This window comes from Helianthus annuus, chromosome 10 (assembly GCF_002127325.2).
Source record: "Helianthus annuus cultivar XRQ/B chromosome 10, HanXRQr2.0-SUNRISE, whole genome shotgun sequence".
Classification (NCBI taxonomy): domain Eukaryota; kingdom Viridiplantae; phylum Streptophyta; class Magnoliopsida; order Asterales; family Asteraceae; genus Helianthus; species Helianthus annuus.
In genome coordinates this window covers 9,638,648-9,659,364 of record NC_035442.2, presented here as the reverse complement: position 1 = coordinate 9,659,364, position 20,717 = coordinate 9,638,648, and the positions used below count along the sequence as shown (strand labels likewise).

At 33.8% G+C, this 20,717-nt stretch overlaps 1 protein-coding gene and 1 long non-coding RNA gene across 8 annotated transcripts; one reads left to right on the top strand and one right to left on the bottom strand.

Annotated features, from left to right (window-relative positions):
• Positions 1 to 2,617: 2,617 nt before the first annotated feature.
• Positions 2,618 to 14,709, bottom strand: LOC110883958. Of its 7 annotated transcripts, none has more exons than XR_004870526.1 (9): positions 13,856 to 14,709; positions 13,579 to 13,701; positions 13,150 to 13,453; positions 11,827 to 12,145; positions 11,620 to 11,735; positions 10,462 to 10,579; positions 7,820 to 8,022; positions 4,032 to 4,127; positions 2,618 to 3,002 (listed from the first exon to the last, which is right to left on the bottom strand). It is a non-coding gene; the product is annotated as an uncharacterized LOC110883958 (long non-coding RNA). The 7 variants fall into 7 exon arrangements; XR_004870527.1 differs by lacking the exons at positions 2,618 to 3,002; positions 4,032 to 4,127; positions 7,820 to 8,022 and adding exons at positions 9,207 to 9,550; positions 10,078 to 10,182; positions 11,342 to 11,387 and having other exon boundaries at positions 11,827 to 12,967; XR_002560821.2 differs by lacking the exons at positions 2,618 to 3,002; positions 4,032 to 4,127; positions 7,820 to 8,022 and adding exons at positions 9,207 to 9,550; positions 10,078 to 10,182; positions 11,342 to 11,387.
• A 1,132-nt stretch (positions 14,710 to 15,841) lies between these two features.
• LOC110883959 (receptor-like protein EIX2) lies at positions 15,842 to 20,310 on the top strand. Its single transcript, XM_022131626.2, has 2 exons — positions 15,842 to 16,043; positions 19,436 to 20,310. Exons 1-2 carry the CDS (start codon positions 15,992 to 15,994, stop codon positions 20,161 to 20,163), a joined length of 780 nt encoding a protein of 259 aa, XP_021987318.1. The 5' UTR covers positions 15,842 to 15,991; the 3' UTR covers positions 20,164 to 20,310.
• Positions 20,311 to 20,717: the final 407 nt, after the last annotated feature.

Sequence of the window (20,717 nt, the reverse complement as noted above, 5' to 3'; positions counted from 1 at the left end):
TTAGATCATAATCTTATAATAACTAATTATTAATTAAATCCGTATAGCAATTACTTAATAAGAATAGCAAATCTAATTTATAACATATCAATAAATTATTTTCATTTACTTTAAATATATCTTATATTTAGAAGATACAAAATAATAAAAGTAATATTTATATAAATTATTACATGTAATATAATACGTAATTTATGTCATATGAAGAAGGTATATAGTTGTGTAATACATATTTTTCAATGTTTAACATGTATAATAGACATCCTATTACGGTATTTTAGTGACACTAATTAACATATGTTTTTTTTGTAATAAATTCAAGTTAGTTGTGTAAACTGTTAAATGATAACAAAAACACGTTAAATACATGAGGTTTTAAAAATTATATAATTATATGGTTTATATTTTACAATCCCGAGTAATACACAGGTATAAATTTAAAAGTTATAAGTATATAAAAAATATGAACTCACTAGTTATTTACAATCCCGTGTAAAACACAGGTAAAAATTGTTTGCCCAACCCGATATCGTTGCCAGCCCATCAAGTGTTTAGGTTCAAACCCATCGATTCGTTTCAGCCATAAATATTGGTTGACCAGTTGGTTAAAATTATGTTTTTTTGTCTTTACCTTTATTCTAATCGGTTAATGGAGGTTGTTTATGTTCTTTTTCGTTTACGTGAACAAGTTGAGCCAAGCCTGAGCTGAGTTTAAGCTTGAAAAAATTTGCTACAAGCCGAGCTCGAGCTTTAGAAACAATGCTCAAGTCAAGCCGAGCTAAAGCTTGTATAAGTTAAACGGGCTAGACCTTGAGCTTGGATCAGCTCGTTTGCACCAGTATTTACATTGTTTTATTCCCAATATATATCTTTTTGTTATATTATTGTAATCTTTTCATATTCCATTTTTTAAAATACAATTTTTTTTTAAACTTTGAAAACCGCATGTGCTTATTATTCTTATCAACGTCACCATATATTTTTTTGTATAAAGTGACAAATGGGTAAGGTGTCAATATAGTTGTGAGTAAAAATGTACCAATAATTGAAGTATAAATGTGCTTATTATTAAGGATAGCAATGCGACGAGTTTAGGTAATCCCAACTCAACCCCAAACCCGATTAAATAAGCTTGCTTCAAATCCGTCGAGTTTCTAACCGGTAAATACCTATCGGGCATACCTATGGGTATCGTGTAAACCCGTTAGTTTAAAAAAGTTACATGTTAGGTATACCCGGCCCAAAACTCATCAAGTAACTGCTAATCATTTATATACAGTATTATCAATATATATATATATATATATAATAACTCATCAAGTAACTGCTAATCAGTTGAAATTTCTTCTTACAAAAAATTTCTTTTCATTTGAACCCTCCACTATATATATAACCCTCCACTATATATATATATATATATATATATATATATATATATATATATATATATATATATATATATATATATATATATATATAGAGAGAGAGAGAGAGAATGTATAATGTACTTCAAGGCTTAACCTACATTAACATACATGACAAAAAATATAACGTGCGTGATTATAGTCCCATGCGTGATTATGTGGTCCCATGCGTGATTATGTGGTCCCATGCGTGACTATGTGGTCCCATGCGTGATTATACCCCTGATCCAACGGTTACCATTGTCTCCTACGTGATGTATGATAAGGCTTTTTGTATGTTAACGTTACTCTATATATATATAGTGGAGGGTTCAATGAGAAGAATTTTTTTGTAAGAAGAAAAAAAAATTCAACCAATAAGAATGCTTCATTTTACTTCATTTAATATTTGCATTTAATTTTAATATAAGGGTATATTGGTAAACTTAGATAAATCATTAATTTGTATTCTTCCTTTTTTAATAACTAACTAAATTAAATTTGTAACTCTTTTTCAAAATATATATACTTTTTCCAAATTAAAAAAATAACTTAATTTAAAGTGTAGAATAAATTACTAATTGTGTAGGATAAATAATGAGTTGTGTAGGATAAATTTCGACTGTGTAGGATAAAATTCTATAATATGTAGGGTATATGTAAGAAAATTTTGATATGTGTAGGTTTTTTAGATTCAATGTAGGATAATTAATGATTAGTTGACTAATTAATTAAAAAGAGAAAAATTAATGATACGAGTTATAAATAAAATAAAATTTTACTAATATGCCTTTCTTTTTTTTTCTCACATTAAATTTCTTCTCAAATGAACCTTCCCCATATATATGTATATATAATGGATGTATCATATATATAAATATTTCAAAATATAAATTATATCGGGTAAACAAATACACTTTATTTAGTAATTGAGTTGGGTAAACGGGTATATTACCAAACCTCAAACCTGCGAAAAAAATAAGAACAGGTCCCAAGCCCGTCCCAAACCCGATTAACCGACTCCAAATCCGTCCCAAATGTATCATGTTTCGGGTTTGCCCATCGAATGGCTTGATTGCCATCCCTACTTGTTATCAAAGTAATCTCATTTTTTTTGGTTTTTCACTGTCCTAATTATAATATAATATAACGTTTTAGAAATTCTGAATATATTATTGTGATGTGCTTATTTTTATTTATATATCCATAAAAGCTTTTTTTTTTTTTTTCTAAATCAAACATGTCAGATATAATACTTATTTTTTGTTCTTTATTGTGAGAAATTGAACTGATGTCGCCCAAAACACTTCGGTATGGTGTTAGCATTCGTTTTTATGGTTTCCGGAATCAATTTCGTTAAAACGTAGTTGTATTCGCAATAGAGTATTTTTTTGGAATCATAAGCTATGGCGAGTGTCTGCAACGTACCGATACAGTGACAATCATAACCTATATCGTTTGAACAATATCCGTACCAGTATTTGTATTCTTTTTTATCTTTTTCGGTTGTTAAACGAGGTGTCGGTACTATCCAAAAACTTTAATAAAACGAATCGACACCAACCGATACATCCGCCAATGCGCAGTGTAATTCCACCACTGTACATCAAAAGTTCGTACGTGTAAAAGATCTGAATTGCAAGTAGATACGAACCAGGACTACATGTGTACATCAAAACACCACTGTTAAATGACGGAGTTGTTATGCTTTATCGATCTTAACACATAAAATGTTTAAGCCACAAATTTAGTTCATAACACCACACGTCAAACCGTGGATTGCTTCCAAATACGTAAACTTCTAAAATTTTTTATGGTTAAAAAACAATTTTTTTTCGTGGTGTCAGGGGAAAAATATTTACATTTCAGTGTTCTTTCAAAACTATTTACCAAAATAGTGTTTTCTCTTATTTTTTATTAATTCATTCGTTTATTAGATAAAAAAATTTGGAAAAATGGCAAATTTACTCCGGTGCACATCTTGTATATAACTTCTAAACTAGGTTATCACCCGTGAATACTCACGGGTTGGATATTTATATTTTATTAATCACAAATGTTTATATAGTAAGTGAGCTCCATGCTACCATTTTTTTAATTTTGCATCTTTCATCACATGTGAAAAGTTTGACCTTTTATAAATAAATGAGTCGATATATAACATGTCAAATTGGTAAAACAAAATATTAGCTAAAAAAGAAATAGGTTGAATGGGACAAATGTCGTCCGAAATGTATTTAGATTGTATGAAACTTCCTAAATGGCTTCTTAAATTTATTTTTAAGGTTCAATAAGGAACGAACAAAATAGTATTTTGGTGGTTTTATCAACTCTAAATGACAGTTTCCTCCGTATTACAGAGTTTGTAAAGGGCAGAAATCAAATATTTCTGTGGAAAGTCCTGTTATTTCTTCTATTTTAGAGAATGGTATCATTGGTATGCCACACTTCAAGTGGATACAAATGTTCCGATTGACGTAACAAAATATCACTTCTGTACATCAATATGAAAGCATTTAAAAAGTTGGCAACGTGTATGTGATCAACAAAGCTTAAAACATTAATTTATCCAAACCACAAAATAGGGATATAATTGTAAACTGTAAAGAATTCTGAGTAGAAGCATACCTACTAAAAATATTCGTAATTCTTCCATTGGTGTCATTTAGATCCCTCAAACATAGCTATGTTTTCCAATGACCAGCTCTGTTTTCCAATGACCACCTGAAAACAAAACAATTACATTTTACATCATTTATTTGCTACAAAATATGACTATATATTACAAGGTCGTCATCCTAAATTGAGAGATGAATATATACCATCGAAGTAGGAACATAAGCCATATAAGAAGATGATGGTTTAAGAGAAAGTTCGCGAACAACATAAGCCATATATACTATATATAATGAGAATCGCCTAGTATAGATTTAGTTTAAGAACCCGCGAACTTTGCGGGTTGGTAAAAGAAAATTTCTTCATTATCACCGTTGACATAATCTTTTAATGAAAGAAACGTTCTGGTACTAACGTAAATATAACTTACACTTAATAAATGAAATAAATGAATACAAAAAAAATCACAACTTGTTAAAGACTTCTTTATACGCGACATTTGTTGTTTCAACAGAGCACATCTACATTACTAATATAAACGGGGGTTAACATGTTTAAAGTACATTATATTATTTAATTTTGTAGACCATTAACCCATTTAGAGACCGAACTTTGGGCTATAGAGACCCAAATGACATATGCAGTTACTGTCCTGAAGGGCTAACCAAAATACGAAATAAAGGGCCTCCAAAATAATTAATCCCTTCAGTCCCATTTAGCAAAAACAAAACACGGTTGACCAACAACTTAATAAAATTACCATACGCTATCAGCATGAATATATTAGGGACCAAAATATGCCATGAAAATAAATTAGGCCCACTTGTCTAAATGCCCATAACACCAAAATCTCTCCCACTTGTTGCTATGGACCATGAAGACAGATAACAGAAGCTTACAAAATAACAGAAGAAACGCAAAACCAAACATAATTAAACAAAACTTGTCGAACAGAAGAAGCTTCCGACCCAGCATCGAAATCAACCGAATACTATAAACAAACCTATTACCCACCAGCTAAAAATATAAGGATTCATAATTACTAACTTTTGTGGGGTTTTGCGACTACTGGATCAAGAATTTTACCTGCCTTCATCTAATGTGTAATAAATTTAGCCGAAGCCTTTAGGATGATATGCCGTCTATTATTGTTTTTTTTTTCAAAAATATCTATCAAGACATCACTATTTATGCATTAAACCTGGAAAAACAATAGGGTTGGGTTGGGTTACGAACTTCCAAGCTCCATTCATCCACCAACTCATAAATGGGATTTGAAGATGAACTCTTATACATACCATTAATCCCAAGACTGTTTATCAGTCCACATGGTTTCATGTATCTTTTAAGAGTTAAATATTATAATTTGAAAATAAAAGTACTAAACTAAACCAATGAGTGTTAAGTAATGAATGCTATGTGTTCTTCAAGTATATTTCTGCAGGACACATCATTCCCCATTTCCCCAAAGTGAAAGCAAAAGAAGTAAAGGAGTGAACCTCATTTAAATATTTAGGACCACGTTCAAGCAATTCATCAACTGTAACATAATCATCTAGATCGAAACCAATATTGATCCAAACCCATCCTAACTTTTTTTTCTTAATAAACCCATCTTAATCCAAACTCATCTTAACTCATACCCATCCTAACCTTTTTTCTTAATACTCACGGGTAGGAAAAATTAGTTATTTATAAATCTAAAACAAAATAACAATACGGGTACCGATCATAAAATAGATATCAGTACCGGTTCGACTTATAATAATACCGGTAATGATGTCAGTACCAGTTCGTCACGGTACTATTTTGAGTTAAACTATTTTTTATTTAACAAAGTTTATACAATATTGTGAGAAAATAAAATATTTAATACAGTCATGTAGGTAGAGGATCCTGTAAAAAGTGCTCAAAGTGTGAGAAGTGTATTATAATACTATATATAATAGTAAATAACACCATATAAACACCGTATAACAATATGTAACACCATATATTACCATATAACACTATGTAACACTATATATCATTATATAACAAATATAACACTATAGGTTGTCTGATAGCATGTCTATGATAGATGTATAGTGTTATATTTGTTATATAATGATATATAGTGTTACATAGTGTTATATGGTATTATATGGTGCTACATATTGTTATAGGGTGTTTATATGGTGTTTATATAGTATTATATATAGTGTTATAATACACTTCTCATACTTTAGGCCCTTTTTACACTATCCTTACCCCAGTCATGTATTCAACTTATAAAAAATATAATGAGCATGAGGAAAATCAAACTAAAAATGATTCTTGATAGATAATTAAGGGGTAACTTTGTAGAATAGTAACCAAGTTTTAAAAGTGTTCCAATTAGGTCACTCAAGTTTCAAAAGTGTTCCAATCAGGTCACTCAACATTCATTTTTCATTAAAATTAAGGGTTTTTTCATCCATTTTATAAGTAACAATGGTGATGTGGATTTTTGTTTCTTTTTTCCCTTTTATTTGATGCTAACTTTGAGTTACAACTTGTTTTTTTAATTTTTAATGTAATTAAAACTACTTGAATAGTCCCCTGTGGTTTCGCCTTTTTTCACCTATAGTCCCTATCTTTCTAAAACTACTTGAATAGTCCCCAAGTTTTCCATTTTTGTTCTCGAATAGTCCCTGGGTCTAACTTCAGTTACTTTTCTCAGTTAAGTGGGTGTTGAAATGACCAAAATACCCTTTCCTTTAAATGCCAAACCATAGGGACTATCCGGGCACCTTCTTCATTTTTATTTATAAAATCCCCCACACCCACCCTTCTTCTCCACCTGTTGGATCTTCTCCATAGTTGTTTCATCTCCGGTGCCGACACCTTATCGGTGTTCAGACGCCGTCTTTTCACCACCATCTTTTACCATTGTGACACCAACACCATCTTTTAATCAGTCCAAAACTAACAATATTTGATCTGAAACAGATCAAATCAACTTGAAACTCTCTGAAAATCAATCGAAATCGGTTCGAAAAGCACATACGACACATCAAAATTTGTCTTAAATCAACCGAATTTGTCCGAAATTCAAACGAAACAATTTGAAACTAGATCGAAATACGAATCGACACCAGCTTCTTTCAGCAACTCAGATTCAGATCAGTTCGTTCAAATATAGTTGTTCAATAAGTATGTAAACAGTTTAAAATTGTCTTATAATTTTTGAAATCTCAAAACTTCGATCAAAAACACTGATTCACACAGAAACTTGAACAAATTTGATCCGATACAAACCGAATTAGTCCGAAACTCTTAATCAACATACCGAAACAGTTCGAAAATCACCGAAACTCATTCAAATCAGTCCTAGACACGTTAAAAATCAATCGGAACTCATTCGATTTCACCGAAACAAAGTTCACTGATTATGTTCGAAAATTATGTAGAAACAACTTAGATTCGATTAATGGTAATTTTGAGTATGCAGGGCAGGGAATATCTGGATAATGAATCTACATTATGATTTTAACCTGTTTGCTAATATTTGAATCCAAAATTCAGAAATTAGAAATAAATTAGATTCCAATGTGGCCATATAACCTATCTACCACCAGTTCTTTCTAACTCAACTTAACTGAACTCAAAAAAACTGAGAACAATCGGTGGGTTATATGCATAATATCAATCACATAAACATAACCTAAAAACCTACCCAAATCATTATTCATAAACCCCACCCCCCAATTTCAGTTACATTCAATCAACCGCAAAAAAACACTACTTTGTGAAGATAATTGAAGAAATTAGGGGCAAACCTTTTTAAGACGAATTGGAGCAACGGTGGCTCTATTGGACGGTAGAACCGGAGTGGAGGGTGGTGTACTCCGGCCGCCGTGTTTTGGCGCGGTGGCGGAGGAAGAACAGCAGCGGATGAGGGTAGTGGGTTTGGAAGTAGGAGATGGGGTAAGGTCGAAGAGGTGACTCAGAGGTAGAGATGACGGAACCTCCATGAGATGACCTTCAAGTTAGCCAGAACATCATCAAGAGGTGGTCTACAACACAAAAGGATATATTTGTAGGAGAAAAATGCCCGGATAGTCCCTATGGTTTGGCCTTTTAATAAAAGGGTATTTTGGTCATTTCAACACCCACTTAACTGAGAAAAGTAACTGAAGTTAGACCCAGGGACTATCCGAGAACAAAAATCGAAAACTTGGGGACTATTCAAGTAGTTTTAGAAAGATAGGGACTATAGGTGAAAAAAGGCGAAACCACAGGGACTATCCGGGCATTTTTCTCTTTTAATAAATATAATTTCATATATTAAAATAATCTAACCCCAACATCTTATTCTTCATTTTTTTCTTGACACATAGAAAAAAAGACATGACTCGCTTTGAATGTTAAGCTATCTAATTGGGACAAAAATAATACGAGTAACCTAATTAGAACACTTTTGAAACTTGGTTACTATTCTGTGACATATTTCCGATAATTAACTCTAGTTAATCATGTTGTGGAACACGGTGTTTGTTTTACTTTTTGAAATTGTATTATCCCGATAGTCATGGACACGTTTGGCGAATTTTGATTATTGATAAACTGAAAAGAGAAAATAACCAAACATGTAAAATGATCCATGCCCTTTCTAGTACAATCTTTTAGCTTAACATGTTTAATTTGTTTGACCCCTCATAAGTAAAACTAAAGGTAGCAAGTTGGGTCAAAAGTCAAATGGGTAAGCCAGTAACCGGGTCAAAACATGTCACTTTTAGTACGGGTCGAGGTGTTTAGACATGGTTACAACGATATAACACACGAATAATCCTACAAAAATATTTGTTAACCTTCACACGTCATTACTTGCCGCCGTATAAATATATTTGGTGACCTATTTTGAGATTTTTTTTCCTTGAAACGACTTGCTTTATCCATTACAGTCAAAACTGCCCCAAACTAATTTTGCTCAGCACCCATTAAGACCACCAGCCCATCTGACTCACCCATCTTGTAGGGTTAGTTTTCACTTTATTCATTGTCAAAAAATTTATCCCAAAGATGAATTATGTATTTTTATAACTTTTTTATTTTTATACTTTGATTTTAGTTTTAAAACTAATAAGGTTACACGCCAGTTCAATAGATTCGAATCGGTGCACAACACGACTACTTCATCTGTTTATTAAGAATGGAGACATGTGATTAATTGAACCAACAGCAACCCATGTGTGCACTTGGTATTAGTTTTGAAAACAAATTCAAGTGTAATAGTCTGCATAATCAGTAAAAGTACCTATCTAGTTACAAATGATACAACACAACATTCGTGTTATTCTTAAGAATCTATTAGTTCCCACAACAAAAAGCTTGGTTATCTACTTGAAGCTTTTGCCATGCACACAACATTTATCGAGGTCCTTGATAGTGTGCAACTACATACCCATCTGTTTCATTATACACTTGTTCTTTTTCATATCATACTTCTAAACAATTCTTTTGTAAATTCGCAGTCCAGATTCCCATTATCACATCATCCAGCTTAAAGCCTGATCATATATATATATTCCGTTAAAATCCAATTTTATAAAAATAAGAGTAAACTGCCAAAATGGTCCCTGAGGTTTGGTCACTTTTGCCACTTTAGTCCAAAACTGAAACCTTTTGAATCTGGGTCCCGTGGTTTCAATTTTGTTGTCATTTTCATCCAAAATTAAAATTTGGCCAGTTTTTTAAGTTAATATTCAACTTTTCTATCTTTTTCCTCCTTTTTAACAAAGGGCAAAATGGTCTTTTAACGTTTTATTATAACAAATTAATAAAAAATCTAACAATTTTGCCCTTCATTAAAAGGGAGGAAAAGAACAAAAAAACTGGATGTTAACTAAAAAATCTGAACAGATTTTGCTTTTGGATGAAAATGGCACCAAAATTGAAACCACAGGGACCCAAATTCAAAAGGTTTGAGTTTTGTAGTAAGTGGCAAAAGTGACCAAACCTCAAGGACCATTTTGGCAGTTTACTCTAAAATAATCTAAACTTTGAGATATTTATGTTCAGAAAGCTTAAAACAAACCTATAGGTCACCCTTTTGTGTTATTGTTAATCGCCTTTGCAATGTCATGGTTCACAGCATAACCCACCCCGTAAGCCCATGGGGGGTGTTTTTCTTCAGGCCATTCTTAACAAAAAGAGGATAAACATTATAACATAAAATCATAACATGTCAAAACGGTCATGGTTCTTGTCAATGGTGAGTCAGTGACTGGTAGGCGGCAGCAAGTAGCAACACACATTGGCACTGGGTGCCGGTGGTGGTCCATTTTGACCCGTTCTAAGTTAGTTCAAGAGTAACCCTTTTGACTCGTTGTATAATAAGTTAATCCAAATAAACCAGTTTATATAAGACTGGATCATAATTTAAGTTTTAATAATGACTAATATGAGCAAAATAACATACCTCAAGGCTGATATACCACTTGCTGTTGGGATTATGTTGGGGCTGAGAATCTGAATTAATATCACCATATAGCAACTTGTGATTCACGTTGACTCGTTTTAAAGAGACCAAAACCCATCTACACGAACAAATGCATCGTCATCTGTTTTGCATGACATATTTTGTTATGATAACTTACGTCTTGCATAAACAAATATCTACACATTATGAAAATGTTTTATGTGATAATAAAGGTATGCAAAAAATTACCCCAAACACACAAATATCAATTATCTTCCATGAGATTAGACTATAGTAGTCAACAAATGGGCATAAACTGAACATCTCCATAAGTCCTTGACTCATGTCAAAGTTCCTCATTCACCATATTATTCTTATGCTGTAATATTATAATTACTTACCTCTCGAGATTTAACTTAAGGATATTGCATCCATGTTCTTCGAACAACCATTGGGCATTTAAAATTGTATGCATTAGAGAAAACTCCAATTAATAGATTAATCTTCTTTTTCAGAGGCATTGGGGGTGATTAAATTGATTCTAAATAAAAAATAATCTTGAACCTAACTACCTAACTGAACAACAAATGAAATTAGGACAGAGGAATCAATTAAATGACCTAATAGCCAAACTCTAACTTATCAATTTAGCAAAGATTGAAACATAAAATGAAATAACTATATGTGATTTATTTAATACTTAAAGCAAACAATTAATCATGAAAATGTGATTAAATGTGATCTTTTAGGCCTATATAATGAATTACCCAAGCTGCCAATCTAACAAAATCCATAGCAGATTCAATAAAAAGAAAATGAATAAAAATAAAACTATCTGCCCATGATTAAAAAATAAAAGCAAATTATTATATAACAATACCAGGGATTGCCTTCTATGTAAATTTGATTGCTTATAAAGCATGAGTCTGCAAACAATTGTAGTTACTTGATCATGTGACATAAAAAAAGCTATAAACATTAATCATGAAAACATACATACAACTTCAAAGGTAAATAGTTAATCATATAAAGTATGACACGGTTTCATAAATCAGTGAACTAAAAACTAAAAGGTTACAATTATTATTATTATATATTAATATCCATCACATTAACATAACATCCATCATCTCATTCTCAGTAATGTAATGTAATTACTTGTTTTGGTGGTTGTCAAACCATTCATTCTATTCTCCTTCCAGCCAGCTGCTTGCTTGCAATTTGCACCTTCACCATCAATCATCTTTCACCGTTCATTTGCTAACTCAATCTCCCTGTCACACCCCAACCATTTTTATATATCTTCTTTCTTTTTCCTTTTTAATAATAATAAAAAAACAAAAACAAATTAATAATTGAATATACCTCCTCCAGGTTTGCCATCTTTCTCTTCTTTTTCAAACCTTCTTTTACTTTCCTGTGTTCTTTTCCTCTTTTCTGTGTGCTTCTTCTAAACCCATCTCCCCACCAGTGACGGCTGCTCCTTCAGTGCAAAACTTTTCGCCACGTGTCCCAAATGAAGCTTTTTCACCATGCATATACTCTTCAACTCCCCGCGATGCGTGCTGTACGCCCTCACCCATGAGCAGAATGCATTCTGCGCTAACTTCGTCTTTACAACATAAAACTCACATAAATCATGGACCTCCGTGTATTTAGAATGATTCCCTCCCAAAATCACCCTCTACAAACAGATCAAAATCATCACATAGTAAGTAAAATGGTTCACAAATACGATAAAACTCACACGATCTAGGGTTGTTCATGAGCCGAGCCGAGCTGAGCCAGGCCAAGCTCGGGCTCGGCTCGATTATAAACCGAGCTGGCTCGGCTCGGCTCGGATTTGAAACCGAGCTGAAAATCTAAGCTCGGGCTCGGCTTGGTTTTAAACCGAGCTAGCTCGGCTCGGCTTGGTTTGCCTCGATTTTATAAAAAAAAAACTAATATATACCTCTTAAAATTTAATAGCCTAAAATATTATTCAATAATTTAAAAGAATATATTCAAGTTAAGTTCAACCTAATACAATTCAAACCAAAATTAAGTTTAACAACGCAAAATAAGTTTTAATTTCAATAAAATACAATATTAGTTTATTATTATGGTAATCAATCTTCAAATATGTCATAGATATCAAATTACAAACCTATATACATGTAAATAATAATCAGTTTTTTTGTAATATATTATAATGTATATAAAATTAAAACTTATTATAAGTAAAATAATTCGAGCTAAACTGAGCCGAGCTACAAAGCGAGCCGAACCGAGCCAGCTCGGCTCGTTACGAGCCGAGCCGAGCTAGGCTCACTTTCTAACCGAGCCGAGCCGGCTCGGCTCACTTTTAAACCGAGCCAAATCGAGCGAGCTTTTTTCGAGCTAAATCCGAGCGAGCTTCGAGCGAGCTCCGAGCCGCGAGCTTTTTGAACAGCCCTAACACGATCAAAGCGAAGCGCATATTATCAAGCTTCACCGCCATATTTGTACAAAAAAGCGAACACAAAAACTGTAAATCAAGAAAATGACACTTTGGTGAGTTTTTCTAGAGTAAAACACGTTAACAACCCGAAATAGAAATCATACCAAAGTTAGTCATGTTTTTATGCAATTAGCACTTTAAGTATGACTGTATGAGCATTCCAGTTATTACTTAACCATTATTATTTATTTGTAATGATAATGCATTACCTTATTGTGAGCTGCAGAACCACCATATTGTAGTGCTAGAGTGTCACCCATTTTTTCATAAATTCTCATTAAATCATCTGCTAAAGCGGAATCTAGTTCGATATCAGGGGTATCTATATAACCTATAGTATGCAATTGGCGACCAAGTGCAGCCCAACCGTATGCAAACTGAGCAACATTTTTACGATCCAAACAATCGATGCAGTTTGTTTTTAAGACCCCTGTTTGATATTTAGGAGGCCTGAAACTGACGTCAGCATCTTTATCTTTCGTTTGGAAACTGTACATGTCACCATCATCATCCCTGCATCATGAACCTAGGTATTAACAACACTTGCACAAAGTAAAAATAATAAGAATATAACTTTATTCCATTAGCACGATAATACAAATTAATATTCAAACAGTTGAGTTTGCATTCGACTTTACCTCGAAAGGTCTAATGGCTCATTGGACAGTGAATTTGGGATTGCTTGACAATAAAAGAAACCAGTTAGATTCAATGCATAAGTGGCTACTTTTCCCAAAAGTGCCAACCCATTTGTAGATTTGCTGAAAAACAAAGATTAAGAAAAAGTCAAGGTCATTAATATCGTATGAAAAATCAAAGAGTATTTAGGGTTTTTGGGACAAAAAAAAGATTAATAAGAATATAAGATTCGAATTAGATAACAAAAAAATCAAAGATCAAGAGGGAAGAACATACCTGTGATTAAGATTGATGAATCCCCTTCATCTCCGACCACTGTCAAATCAACAAACAACAACACACCTTCATCAGATTCAGCCGTCACACAAACACACCTTCATTCTTCTTCAATCAAATCAACAAACAACAACAGCAATCAGAAATATGATGAAGGCATCTTCGAATTGAGTTTACATCAAGACTGATGCTAATCTTCATTTTCGAATTGAGAGGGCAGATCGGCAAAGAAGAACGAAGAATACGATGAAGTTGTTGGCTAGGGTTTAGAAGGAATAGGAAAGAAAGTGGTCTGAATTACTGGGTAGTGCCTTTTATATAGATCCGAATGAACGGGTATAAGATAACCCGAAATCAAAACGGATCCCGCGTCTAATGTTTGTTTGTTTGTGTATTGAGCTTTGAGAATGAATTCTCTCTCAAAATCACACTCTCCTCAACCAATGGATGCCACATAAGCAAAATGGTTCCACCATTCAAAGACAAATAGCCCAAATCATCTCATTTATTAATATATATAGATATATGATGCTTTTTGAAAACAATTGAAAGGCTCCCTTTTCCATTATCACAATCGAAAATATATACTAGATACAACACAACTGAATCTGGGATACTCCGAGAAATATAATCTGGAAATTATACAAACCAATAATCTGTTAATTACATGACAAAATTATTTGTGACCAAATACTACGGTCGTTCAACACTGTAGTAAATGAATCATTAACATGTTTGATATTTCAAAGATGTGAGTTCTTTTCTGTCAATTTATACTCGTTGAACACAAACAAAAATGTAAGCTTAACTTGCATTCAGGGGCAATATTCATGAGTCATGACTGTATATATGTTTGTGCAATATTGACTTCCAAGTCTTTAGGACCCAAAGATTACTTATTTGTGGATACAAATTGCACAAAAAAACTTGTGACCACTGCACAATCGTTAGCCATGTAAACAATGTCAAATTTCATTTTCATAAATCTTAGGACCCAAAAATTACTTATTTGTGGATACAAATTGCAGTATTGACTTCCAAGTCTTCCATTGCGTGTTAATTAGGGAGGTTACTGACAAGTGTATTCAAAACTTGTGACCAATGCACAAACGTTAGCCATGTAAACAATGTCAAATTTCATTTTCATGAATCTTAGGACCCAAAGATAACTTGTTTGTGGATACAAATTGCAGTATTGACTTCCAAGTCTTCCATTGCGTGTTAATTAGGGAATTACTTACAAGTGGATTCAAAGCTTGTGACCAATGCACAAACGTTAGCCATGTAAACAATGTCAAATTTTCATCATATTTCTTCACAGTTGCTGTAGAGAAAAAAAATACGAAAATGTTGAGATGCAAGATAGATTTTGAGGGTATATCTATAGTCATGGGTAAATCCCAATTTTATAGTTGAGTTTTACAATTATATTACACATGGTCTTCTCTAGTAAATTCTATGACTCATTCTGTATTTCCAGTCTTACCTCTTTACCTCCACATTTCAACAATTAACCAATCAAATTTTAAGACATTGTATTAGTTTCTATTCCAATTATATTATTTACATAAAGTATATTTATAGTTTGTTTACCGAGGTTTATTTAACGGTTACTTTTATTAAATAATTTTATTAGTTTCTTTTAGCAATATAAATTTGTATAATATTTTTTTTATACACACACATGAATGGACATAAATAATACTTTTAACTTCACTAGTTTTAAAACGTCCATTATAAAAATATTCCGGGCATTTCAGTGGTTTTCCACTCTTAAAACGCGTTCCCTAGCATAACAGGTTCCTCTTTGACTATACTCGGAACCGGTTCGGAAACGAGACGAAAAGCCGAAACATTATTCCTGAAAATTCTTGGAATTTTTAATTGTATTTTTGTCTTCGGTTCACCTTTCATGGGTAATCACAAATTAATCTCCATCGATAAAAAGAAAAGACCCAAAACCTGATGCGCTTATATAATAGAATCAGTAAAGCAGTATAGACTTAGTTGACTTGAATGTCTTTATTTAAAGATAAGGGAAACAGAGCACAACCCAAAGATTAGGTGTTTGTGGATACAAATTGCCTTATTGACTTCAATGTCTTTCTGTGAAACAGAGCTGGGCCTAACGCTTACATGTTTGTGGATACAATTTGCGGTGTTGACTTCCAAGTCTTCCATGGAACCAGTTAAGTTTCTGTTCATTTCTAAAACTATAAATGCACTAGTATTGTTGATCTCAACAACCCATCTGTTCATCATAAGAATCCATCTTTACACTTCACTTTTTTACTTGCTTAATCGGGGTGTAGGATTAGATAATGGGGAATCAGTGGGGTTTGGGGCTCCATTTCATTGTTGTAACTATATTTCTGGTTGCAACCACAAATACCTGTTTTGGTGCTCGAAAAAATTCCACGGTGGCTTGCTTTGAGCATGAGCGACTAGCTCTTCTCAAGTTCAAACACAGTGTCAAAGACGACTATAATTTGTTGTCATCGTGGGTTGGTTATAACTGCTGCCGCTGGGAAAGAGTCATGTGTGATGATGTCACTGGTAATGTTGTAAGTCTTCATCTCAGAGGTGGTGATAGTTTTGATGACTATGAGTGTAGGTCCCTCTCGGAGGATGAGGTTCAACCTTAACCTTGTTATACTAACCCACTAGCAAGTGCGGAATCCAAGCTAGTGAGCAAACCGGGATGAAACAAGCACAAACACAAACACACAAAGATTCACCGATTAACACCACTTGTATTAATGCGAATGAAAGGTTCCGGTTACAAGCACAATGTTTACAAATCAGTTTTGCAAACCCTCTAGTGTGTGTGTGTGTTCCTGGACAGAATGCTCTCAATATCTTTCTATCTCTCTGTGTGCATCTGTCTTCTGTGAACACACTGCATGGGTATTTATACCCAACACAGCAAGTCTGGTCGAAGGATCATGCAGATTGACCGAAAGATCATCTGTCGATCACAAAGCCATCGAAGGATCCACATATACTTCGAAGGATGGCATATCCTTCGAAGTCCATCAGTATCCTTCGTGGGATATCTTTCGAGCTCATCGAAGGATAGAAACAATCCTTCGATGGCCCAACCTTCGACACAGAACATTTACAACCATATTCTATATGTTTGGCCAAGTCAAACCAGGAGGACGGTTGACTTGGTCAAACTTAAGGACATCGTTTTACATCGTGACCGAATACAGACAAAGTACAGACACAAGTGCACCAACAATGAGCCATTAGTTAGTAACGAGGTAAGTACTTCTTTAGTAGTGTTGAGGCATCTAAAATATTTGGACCTGAGTATGAATTGTTTTCAAGGAAGCCGGATCCCCAAGTTCATTGGATCCTTGAAAGAGCTGACTTACCTTAATCTCTCTTATGCAATGTTTTCTGGTATTATACCTCATCACATTGGAAATCTTTCCAATCTAATAACTCTTGATCTTAGTTCAAACGATTACAACAAAAATCTTCTGATCATACATGATATGGCCTGGATTTCTAGCCTTTCGTCACTCGAGCATCTTAACTTGGGTTGGGTAAATCTTAGGGGAGCAAAAAACCTTGACATGGTGCTTTACATTATTCCTTTGTTGAAAGAGTTAACGTTGCGAAGATGTGGTCTTTCTAATGTCGATCTTGGTCCTCTTCGTAATTCAAGCACTTCACTTTCTAACATCAAACATCTGGATCTTAGTGAGAATTCATTTAAAGGTCAACCCCCTCCCTTTTTTCAGAACATGACATCCTTACAATTCCTAGATCTTTCACTCTTTAATTTTAGCCTGACATGGAACTTTGCAACCTTGATAAGCATGGTCCCTTCTTTATTAGAGCTTCATTTGTCAAGCTGTAACCTTGAACAGACGTATCTATCTCATTCTAATCTTAATTTCACAACACTTTCGAACATCCAACACTTGGATCTTAGCCACAATTTCTTCCCAGAGAGTTTCCCATCCATTTTTGCAAATATGACTTCCCTACGAGTCCTTGACCTTTCTGCGAGCTCTTTGAACGCATCGGTTCCTGTTATGCCTAACCTTTTAGAGCTTGACCTTTCTGCAAACAACTTTAAGAAATTTGAGGATGTGGGAATATGGAGACAGTGTCATTTGAAAAAAGTGAGTGTGAACAACAATGCGTTCGATATGGAATTGACTGACTCAACAACCAACATATCAGAATGCTCCCAATATGCTTTGGAAATGTTGGTTTTACAACTTAGTTTAAATGGTACATTTCCCAAATCCCTAGGAAGAATGGCCAATTTAAGACACTTAGATGTATCTTATAACTTGTTAACAGGCATAATTCCAGAATTTCTAGGAAGATTAAGATTATTACAGGCACTAGATCTATCTAAGAATGACTTCACCAATTCAATTCCCAAATCTCTGGGAAGATTACCATTATTACGAATATTAGATCTATCTCGTAACAAGTTAACAGGTCCCATTCCGACATTCCTTGGGAAACTTACCAAACTTGACCTTTCTTCTAATAACCTCAACGGTTCAATTCCAAAATCACTTGGAAGATTAACAACATTAATGTATTTGTTTCTACAGAACAATCAGTTAACAGGCCCCATCCCGGCATCTATAGGAAGACTTGTTTCATTACAGTCTTTTTTAGTTTCTTCAAATTTCTTAAGTGGGGCTATTCCGGTTTCAATTGGGCAACTCTCTAAACTCCGTTCTCTTGATGTCTCTAATAATTCTTTGGAGGGAGTTGTTTCTGAATCCCATTTTCATAACCTCTCTATGCTGAAGTCCTTGAATGTTGCTTTGAACAGTAAGTTGACATTCAATATTTCGTGTGAGTGGCTGCCCCCATTCCAGTTGTTAGCCATTGATCTTAGTTCTTGCAATATTGCAAACAGATTTCCACAATGGCTTCGAAACCAAAGGAAACTTACATATTTAGGGTTGTCTAATGCTAGCATTTCAGGACCCCTGCCCACATGGTTGCGAAAGATGCCCATCATTCGTATCATTAATCTCTCTCACAACAACCTGAGCGGATGTATCACTAACCTTCCTAGTGGGGGGACTGATCTTGGTATTGGTTATTCAATGTTATCTTTGCAACATAACCTTTTCAATGAGTCGATTCCAAGGTCACTGTGCAAGAGGAAACATTTATATGAACTTGATCTTTCCTATAATAGGTTAACTGGGAAAATTCCCAACTGTCTTAAGAATCTTCAGAAGTTGGTTGTCATGATGTTAAGTTCAAATGAGCTAAGTGGCGTCATTCCAAGTTTTATCGGGAATATTTCATCATTGATGTGGTTAAAATTGAATGATAATAACTTTAGTGGTGAGTTTCCTACAGAATTTGGGAATTTAAGTCGGTTAGAGGCCTTAGATTTGGCTGATAATGCATTTTGCGGAAAAATACCAGAATTGATTGGAGAAAAGTTTAAATCATTGAGGGTTTTCAGGCTACACAAAAATAACTTCACTGGAGGAATTCCTCGATCTCTGTGCAAAAATGTACATCTTCAAATTTTAGATGTCGCACACAACAACTTAACAGGAACCATTCCTCATTGTCTAGGAAAACTGAAAGGCATGGCTTACAATAATGAGCCTATGCCATATCCCGATGATACAGAGGAGGGGGTGATTCAGGTAGTTAATGGTGCTGCTCTTGAATATACGAAAACATGGCAATTGGTCATGAACATGGACCTGTCAAGCAATAAACTTGTCGGAGAAATACCTGTAGAGTTAACTGCACTTTATGGATTAGTGGGTCTCAATTTGTCCAATAATCATCTTAGTGGAGGCATTCCAGATAACATTGGAAACATGGCAGCGTTAATTTCTCTCGATTTATCCGGAAACGAGTTGGACGGGCAGATCCCCCCAAGCATTGCAGCTTTGAATTTTTTGAGCCATTTGAATCTGTCAAATAACAACTTGTCTGGGCGAATTCCAACAGGAAGTCAACTGCAAACCCTCATCGATCCATCAATATATGCAGGGAACAAAGATCTATGTGGAGCTCCATTGCCAAAGAATTGTTCAATTCATGAAGACCCAACCGCAATAGCCAAAAGAAAATATGAAGCAACTGATGAGCCAAACAAGGTATGGTTTTATATGGACATAACATGTGGTTTTGCAACAGGGTTTTGGGGTGTTATTGTGGTTTTGATGTTGAAGAAGCAGTGGAGACATAAGCTTTTCATCTTTGCTGAGGAGACCAGGGTCAAAATACACGTTGCACTCTTGGTAAGAGTTAATAAGTTGAAGCCATATAGATCACTCGGATGCAAGTAATTCGCATATTTATCATCATTGCCTGCTTTTCATTATAGTATTGCTTTTATGATTTTATATTTGTAAGGCGTATATGTGTTATATGACATGTATGTGTATACTTATATATTTGCTATGTACTTCTTATCTTACGGTATATGTTTGATTTTAATTGTTTCCACTAGTATTAAATAAATATGCTAATATGATCATTACTTAAGAGACTTTTTTACTCATTTGTTAAGAGATACTCAGATAAGGAATTAACTTATATAAAATATTTATTTAACTGAAAAATATAATATTACTGGACAAAGAAAATCAACTATGATGAACATAAACACAGTGAACACTAACTCTGACTTCTTATTTATGAGCTGATATATTTAAGGGTCTTCTCTGTTCAGACTAATGTTAAGTAATGGATTACCTTTTTTCAGAAAGAACTCAACAAGTTGTAAAAAAAGTATTAACAGCAGAGAATATGTATATATATGCTTCTGTTAATTTGGTTTTAATACTAGTTGGAGGAATTTCTTTCTTAAAGTAACCAAATAGCATGACAAAAAAAGGAA

Excerpts from the sequence above, each read along its gene's own strand:
- LOC110883959 (XM_022131626.2), top strand. The coding sequence starts at position 15,992 with ATGTTTGTGGATACAATTTGCGGTGTTGACTTCCAAGTCTTCCATGGA. Across the intron at positions 16,044-19,435 it reads CCAAGTCTTCCATGGAACCA|GAAAACTGAAAGGCATGGCT; the intron begins GTTAAGTTTCTG and ends CTCATTGTCTAG.